Raw genomic sequence first — 8773 nt, 5'->3', positions numbered from 1 at the left:
TAGATAATAACAGTGTATAATAGTGTATATGTGCAACAATCAAATGATAATCATATTAATATGCAAATGAAACCTATGGATTATCAAATGAGACAGTTAAATAAATTAAATAAACCATCACATAATTCAGCACATAAACCAGTGCTACCCAATCAAACCATCACAAACAAAAACCGAGTCTTAAAGAAAACATAAACAGGTGAAGCAATCGTCTGAGATAGAAACTGATTAATACTCATAAATAACTATGAATTCCCCCCCCCCTCATCAGCATAAAAGGTGGATAGAAAATCTAGTCAGAATGATCAACTTCGACAGGAACAGAATCTCGAGTCTTTCTCTTTCTCTTGTTGTGATAGGCTGGCAGAGCACCATACTCAGTGAAGAGCTTGTCCAACTGACCTTCATCTGGAGCTTTCCCATCCCTTTTTGCGGAGCCATTCCAAGATATGTGAGCGATAGACAGCACGAGTCATCCCAAAAGCTTCAGGTGGAGGAACTGCAGGCATGGGCAAAGGGGAGGTAATCTCGGCCAGAGTCGAATCACCAAGCCAGTCCTTTTTCTGGTGCCATGGCATGCTTCGAGTAGAAACCTGCTGAGATATGTACTTGGTTTCTGTACCAAGTTGATATAAAAGCTTGACAAATTCTTCTTTCCAGGCCTTAGCAATGGTAACCATGCCCTCATGCAGCGCACCAAACTCAAAATCTATAGCCCTACTCATCTTCTTATCATGGACATGTAAAATCTCCAACTTTGCATTTATTGACTCAAGAGAAGCAGTGACAGATTTATTAAACATCTCAAAAGAAGCACGCATCATACTGACTTGTGAAGTCAGGGATGCCAAAGACTCAATAGAAGCAAACTGAGTTTTAAGAGATTCCAAAAGTTTGTTGTTTCCAGAAACTTTTGACAACAACGAATTCAATAAAACTGAGTCTTCTTGATCAGGATCAGAAACATAATGGGGAGATTCTGAAAATGAACCAAACGACTTATGACCCTCACCAAAAATAAGAACACCAGACTCAATAACCTCAATATTATTAACAGACAAGATAGACAGATCAAACATGTAGACACTGGCTCAGTGTCATCATCCTCAGAAACAATAGAAAAATGTCCAAATATCTTCGTCAACAAAGACGCACAATGACTCATGTACTTGATAATCAACGAAGCAATATCACAGGGTGTTTGAGTCATGAAAACAACAATTAAAACAACATCCTGATAAGTGATGCGGTCACGTCCACTTTTACGAGGCAAAAGATTGGTGTGAAACAATTTAAAAAGTAATAAAGCAAGTGGAGTAAGATCATGTACCATGGGCTTGAGAGAATTACCAACAAAACTTTCGCCAAGAACAACTTTCAACTGTTCTTCATATTGCAGTCCCGGAATCTCCATGAAAGCTGTATGCGTGGTATACGGACAGACACCGGAGCAAGCGACGCCACAAACTCGAGACAACAGATTAGCATTGAAAATGATTGATACACCTTGAACCTCAGAATAAACCATATTCTCCTTCATCATCGTGAAATTAGAATAAAATTCCCGGACCAGAGAAGGGTAAATAATATCCGGTGGAGATAAGAGAGATTCACAACCAAGAGAGGAAAAAAAATCAACAACGCCTACTCGTCGAAGCAAATCAAGATCACAAAGACGTTCCTTGAGAATAGGTTTGGACAAGATTTTAGACGAACTGGGCTGAGAAGATTTCTCGGGTGACATTTGAGTGGAGGTTTCAGAAATGGTCTTTTGACGTTTGAGAGAAGATGATGATGGGTTAGGATTTTTAGCGGGTTTAGTTTTGGAGCGAGTGTTAGGGGTCGACATTGTTGAGGAGGAAAAGAAAGGTTTGGAAAGAGGAAAAGAAAAAGAAGTTGAGATTAAATAGAAGAAGAGAAGAATATGAAGAGATAGAAGTTATGAGAAGTGAAGAGATGGAGTGTATCTCGAAAAACAAGGAGACACGCACAGAGATTGAGAAGAAACAGACTGAGTAGTCAAATCAAATTGAAAGACTTGAAAGATAATGCATGCAACTCGGTTCAGTTCCAAAGTTCAAGCGTCCCATCAAATAAATACATATAAATTATATATTTACAGACTGAAACACGCAAACTAAATTATACCAAACACGACAATTAATTCGCAAAATTACATCAATAAATCCTATAGAGCAATCAACATTTAAATTAAGCAAATAATTAAATACCCAATTATGCAATTTTAGTCAAATAGATGAATTATACAAATAATTGACATAAATAAAATAAATAGTATGCATGCACAGATGTAAAAATAAATAAATTGATGAGAGATAGTGCACATACCAAGTTCACGTCTCATAAGACAAAATCGATCTTCACCTAAAGGTTTGGTGAAAATATCTGCTCTTTGCTTATCAGTTGAGATATAAATGAACTCAATATTACCTTTTGAGACATTATCTCGCAGAAAATGGTGACGAACATCAATATGCTTAGTACGAGAATGCATAACAGGATTTTTAGAAATATTAATAGCAGAGGTATTATCACAATAAATTGGAATATTTGTATAGAAAATACCAAAATCCTGTAATGTTTGTTGCATCTAGAGAATTTGAGCACATCAACTACCAGCTGCAATCTTTCAACAGTAGAAAGAGCTACAGATGTTTGCTTTTTACTGTGCCACGCAACCAAACAATCACCTAAATATTCACAAGCACCACTTGTACTTTTTCAATCAACCTGTGACCCTGCATAGTCAACATCTGAAAAACCAATTAACTCAAAAGAAGTAGAACTAGGATAAAATATTCCAAGATCACTAGTTCCCTTAAGATATTTGAAAATCCGTTTAACTGCATTCAGATGAGATTCTTTAGGTTGAGATTGAAAACGAGCATATAAACAAACACTATACATAATATCAGGACGAGAAGCAGTTAAATATAATAACGAGCCAATCATACCTCAATATTTAGTAATGTCTACAGGTGTACCTTGTTCATCCTTAGTGAGCTTGACAGTTGTACTCATCGGAGTAGCTTTAGCAGAAATATTTTCTAAGGTAAATCTCTTAAGCAAATCATTAACATACTTACTCGGATGTATGAAAATACCTGCAACAGATTGGTTAATTTACAAGCCTAGAAAATATTGCAATTCACCCATTAAACTCATATCAAACTCTTTATGCATGTAGAAAACCACTTACACAAAGATTCATCAGTATATCCAAACACAATATCATCTACATAAACTTGTACTAATAGAAAATGATTACGTTTATGAAAAATAAAGAGGGTTTGATCGAGTGTACCACGAGTGAAACTATTTTTTAGCAAAAACTGACTGAGACGCTCATACCAACATCGAAGGGACTGTCTCAATCCATAGACAGACTTTTTGAGCTTGTAGACATAGTGAGGATATTTTTCATGAATGAAACCTGGGGGCTGCTTCAAATAAACTTCTTCCTTAAGATGACCATTTAAAAATGCGCTTTTAACATCCATTTGATAAAGCTTGAATCCTTTGTGAGCTGCAAATGCCATTAGAATTCGAATAGCTTCGAGACGCTACAGGGGCATATGTCTCGTCGAAATAAATTCCTTCATTTTGGTTGTATCCCTGAGCAACGAGCTTTATTCCGAATGATGTTACCATCTTCATCATTCTTATTCTTGAAAACCCAACGAGTACCAATGACTTTGGCATTAGAAGGAGGTGGGACAAGTTCCTAGACTTGACAACGTTCAAACTGGTTTAATTCTTCTTGCATGGCAACTGACCAACACTCATCCGTAACAGCTTCTTGAGCATTTTTCGGTTCAAAATCAGCAACAAAGGCACCGAATGCACATAAATTATGAAGTCTGCTTCGCGTAGAGATTCCTTGATCCAAATCTGTAAGAAGATTATCTGGTGGATGATTCTTAACTGTTCTGGAAGACTTTGGCAGTTGGATAGTACTCATTTCCTCTACATTAGAATTGTCTGCTTGATAAGGAATATGTGTTGTCTCTTTTGATTGAGACTGAGACTTGGAATGAGAGTGTCTCATTTCTTCTTGAATAGAATTTCCTTGTTGAGAAGAGAAAGAATCATTTGACCATTGATCAGGAGTCTGAGGAAAGTCTTGAATATTTCGAGAAGAGTTAGATGAATCAGGATTTCTTGGACTGTCTGATTTTTCCTGAGAAGCTTGACCCTTTTGAGATTGAGACTGTCTCATTTGAGAATGAGACGGCTGATCAGCAACATCTTGTTCAATTTGAGAGATCTTCAAGGCATATTCATTGAAGGCAATGTTGATAGATTCTTCAACTTTGTGCTTGATAGAATTATAAACTCTATAAGTCTTGCTTGTAGTAGAGTATCCCAAGAAAATTCCTTCCGTAGACTTAGCATCAAATTTTCCTCGGGTGTTCTATGTATCTAAGATAAAACATTTTGAACCAAATACTCGAAAATTGTTGATGTTAGGAGTTTTATTCTTAAGCAATTCATAAGGAGTTTTAAGCAAGATAGGATGAATAAGCACTCTATTTAATACATAACATGAAGTGTTTACCGCTTCTGCCCAGAATTTACGTGGCAGGTTACTTTCATAAAGTAGAGTACGAGCAGTTTCCTGTTGCGTTCAATAACTCCATTTTGTTGAGGATTACGTGGGGCAGAAAATTCATGAGTAATGCCTCTAGATTTGCAGAAAGTTACGAAATCTTTCTCAAATTCTCCTCCATGATCACTACGAATAGTCTTGAGCTTTAAAGAATACTTAGTCTCAAGGTTAGTAATAAGATCTTTGAATTCATTAAAAGCTTCATCTTTAGTACGCAAGAATAACACCCAAGTAAAACGAGAGTAATCATCTACTATAACGAAAGCATAATTCTTACCTCCCAAACTTACATATCTTTCTGGACCAAAGAGATCTAGGTGTAATAGCTGCAAAGGAACATAAGTTGATACTTTATTCTTAGCGGTAAAGGAAGTTTTCACCTGTTTTCCAAGTTGGCAAGCTGAACATGGTTTTGTTTTCTTGTACTTCAGCTTTGGTAAACCTCGAACTAACTCATGTGAAGATATCTTTCGAAGTAGATCTATATGAACATGACTAAGATGCCTATTCCACAGATTATGTTGTTCTTGAACAGTAGCTAGGCAGATTTCTTCTTGCTGCTCATCAAAATCTAACACAAAGATGTTTCCCTTTCATTTGGCTACTAAAGCAAACTCGTTAGCTTTATTACCAATATAACAAACATCTTTATCAAACTTAACACTATGACCAGCATCAGTTAACTGACTTACACTAATAAGATTATACTTTAAACCATCAACTAAACGAACATTATTGATAGCAAACTTATCGTTACCTATGGTACCTTTACCTACAATACGTACGGTATTGGAATCTCCAAGAGTAACTAAGCCTCCCTCTTTAGCGATTAATGAGAGAAACTTTGATTTATCTCCAGTCATGTGACGAGAGCAACCGCTATCAATAATCCACTTGTTTCGAGAAACATGGACTTTAAAGCATACCTACAAAAGATCCATTATCTCTTAGGTACCCACATGACTTTGGGTCCTTGAATGTTAGTATCATAAATCTTATACAAATGCATGTCAGATTTCTTAATCCACATTTAAACAACATTAACAGATTTATGCATAGATTTAGATCTAGTTGCAGAGTTAGGATTATGGCCCTTAATACCACATAACCGAGATGCAGAATTAGTGTGACCAGATATGCCACAGTCTTGACATTTTTCATAAGGCATCTTGTATTTCATAGGAGTTCTTTTGTAGCCACTTTGAAAAAATTTCTTCTTGGTTGATCCATACCCCAAACCTTCTTTATAAAGAGAAGATTTATGTTGAGCAAGTAAGGCATTCAGGGTTCCTTCTCCATGGAAACATTTGGCTAGATCAGTTTCCAGCTGGGCAACCTTTTGCTCGAGTTCAGGAACTATAGAATCAGAAGATGTATTTGATTCAGCAGAAAAAGTTTCCTTCTTTAGTGCATCAAGACATGCATCTTTCATCTCGATCTCATTCTTGTGATAGTTGACTTCTTCTTTCAGCTCAGAGACCTTCTCGGATAATAGCTTGTTTTCATCTACTAGGGATTCATCTTTGATAGAATCATCAACCTCATTAAGAACCTCACTCAATGCTTGTTTAAGATAAGCATTCTTTTCTTTTAACTTTCTATTGTGAGCCTGCAAGGTTAGTACATCCTGAGATATATATGAATTTTTATTAACTTGAACAATATGTACCTCATCATTGTCACTGGAGTCATATTCAAGTCCAGCAAAACATAGTTGAGCTAATTCATCTTCTGAGTCGATTTCCACTTCAGAATCATCATCACTCCATGTGAGCAAAGCTTTCTTTTTGGCTTTGAGCTTGTAGCAGTCCTTCTTGAAATGACCTTTCTTTCCACACTCAAAACATGCATTCTTGTTTTGATTATTTTTGCTTTCCTTGCTTGAACTCAGTCTGAATTCTTTCTTTGGAAATGAAGACTTCGTAGGTCGTTTAGATGCATTCTTTTTGGCCAAAAATTTGTGGAACTTCTTAGTGAGAAGTGCAATCTCCTCATCAGAATCTTCAGAAGAATCACCTGCATCTGCATTAAGAGCTAGAGTCTTTTTTCTGGGGGCTTCATCTTCCTCATCATATCTACGTAGCTGGTTCTCGAATTCCTCTGATTCACTGAATAGAGTGAGAGTTTCCATAGTTGATATGGATGGAGAATCCTGAAGGATGGTGACCTTTGAGGAGAACTTCTTAGACATAGCTCTGAGGATTTTTCTCTTGATCTCAGCTTGAGGAATGATCTTGTCGAGTAGTGAGATAGAATTCATCAAGGTCAAAAACCTTCCTTGAGCATCTTTGACACTTTCATCTCGTTCCAACCTGAAAGCTTCATAATCACTTATTAACATACTAAGTTTCACTTCACGTACCTTAGATGTTCCTTCATGGCTAACTCGGATAGTATCCCAGATTTGTTTAGTTGTAGTACATGCAGAAACTTTGCATAGTTCTGTTGCAGCCATTCCACTTAGAAGAACATTCATGGCTTTAGCATTGTAGTTCAAGGCATTGACTTCCTCAGGAGACAGATCCTTTAGAGGCTTTGGCTTTCCATCTTTCATGGGAGTAGTTATGCCATTCTCAACAGCATCCCATTCATAAGCATCTCGCTGAAGGAAGATCTTCATTCGAAACTTCCCGTCATTGTAATTCTCAGCTCCAATTAAGATAGGAGGGATATTAATTGACACACGTCTGGATAGCGCCATGGATCGCTAGCAAAATAGTCACTAAAAGACAGATTAAATGCACCTGCTCTGATACCAAATAAAATTCGTAGGCACAATCGAATTACAGTTAAGGTATGACTGTTCACAAATGGGACAATCTCTATTGCAAATGAGACAGACTGTATCTAAATGAGACAGACCCTATTTAATAACAGAATATAAATTGCAGAAAATTAAACGTGCAATGCTGGAAATAAAACAATGCAAGAACACCAAGAGTTTTTCACTTGGTTCGGCCCCTATACTTAGTCTATGGCCTACATCCAAGTCCCTCTGCCAACTAGCATAGAGAATGTATTATATCCACTTAAAACAAAGTACTTACAAACTTTTCCTGATTACAAACTTGGCCCACTTGAAATAAACCTTTTCCTAGCACACAGCTACCTAGCACACAGCTACTTGGTCTTGCTCTTGTAATCAACCTCCCACAACCCGGGACAAGTGATATAATACACCTTTCGAGTACAAAGAATAAAATGTGAAAGATTACAACTCGACTATATATCTTAATTAACTGGATAAGCAATGTATTTAATTAAGAGAGTGTTTTTCTCAGAAAAGAGTAAGATGGAAAGTGCATAGAGTTGTATTTCTGGAAAAACATCAAGTCGGTTATATATAGTAAAACTTAACGGATAGGATTGTATTTCAAATTGTTTTAAAGATAATACTAGATAAGCTCAAGTTTGAAAATATTTGAATAAGTATGTTAAAAACAATCCGTTAGTTTGTTACAAGAGAACATAAACTTGATAAAGATAAGGAGATTTGAAATAGATGAAGTTTATCCAAGATAGAGTTTGTTTAGAAAAGACAAGTCAAAGATTATCCGGTTAACTAAGTTAACATTAAACAATACTCTTATACTTATCTAACTAACTAACAATCTAACCAATCTGATTTGGTGTAGAATTCTTCAAGGAATAATGCATCATCAGAAATTTCGGACTAACACACCCCTCTCCCACCAAATTCCAAATCTTCTGTCAATGCCTTACACTATGAGGTCCAGAGATTTAACAATGCTAACGTCCTTCAAGCCCTTCAAACAATCTCCTCAACAAAATATAAGATCAAAGCCTTCATTATGGACTTCTTTTCCAATGCAGCTTCTGAAGTTTCTTCGGTGCTTAATATACCAACTTATTACTTCATTGTATCTGCAGCCTCCACTCTTTCGGCCTTCCTTTATCTCCCAACTATGCACCAAAAGATTACCACATTTCTTAAAGATCTGAATACTTTTGTTCAGTATCCAGGTATACCTCCCATATTTTCATCTGGTGCATGTGCTTGACCGCAATAGTGTGAAATATGAGTATTAAATTATAACAAATTCGTTCTACAGGTTGGGACCAAGAGCCATGACAGCAATTTTCTGACGGGCTCTGCGCTCTACACGCCCTCGCTCCCCCTTT

General features: G+C 36.6%; 1 protein-coding gene across 1 annotated transcript; it reads right to left on the bottom strand.

The window, feature by feature from the left end:
• Positions 1-5660: 5660 nt before the first annotated feature.
• On the bottom strand, positions 5661-7331 carry LOC141691972 (uncharacterized). Its single transcript, XM_074496720.1, has one exon. The coding sequence runs from the start codon at positions 7329-7331 to the stop codon at positions 5661-5663; it is 1671 nt and encodes a 556-aa protein (XP_074352821.1).
• Positions 7332-8773: the final 1442 nt, after the last annotated feature.

The sequence above is a fragment of the Apium graveolens genome, chromosome 10 (assembly GCF_009905375.1).
Source record: "Apium graveolens cultivar Ventura chromosome 10, ASM990537v1, whole genome shotgun sequence".
In the NCBI taxonomy this organism is placed as follows: domain Eukaryota; kingdom Viridiplantae; phylum Streptophyta; class Magnoliopsida; order Apiales; family Apiaceae; genus Apium; species Apium graveolens.
Note: the sequence above shows the minus strand (reverse complement) of the source record. Positions and strands in the feature narration are given on the sequence as shown.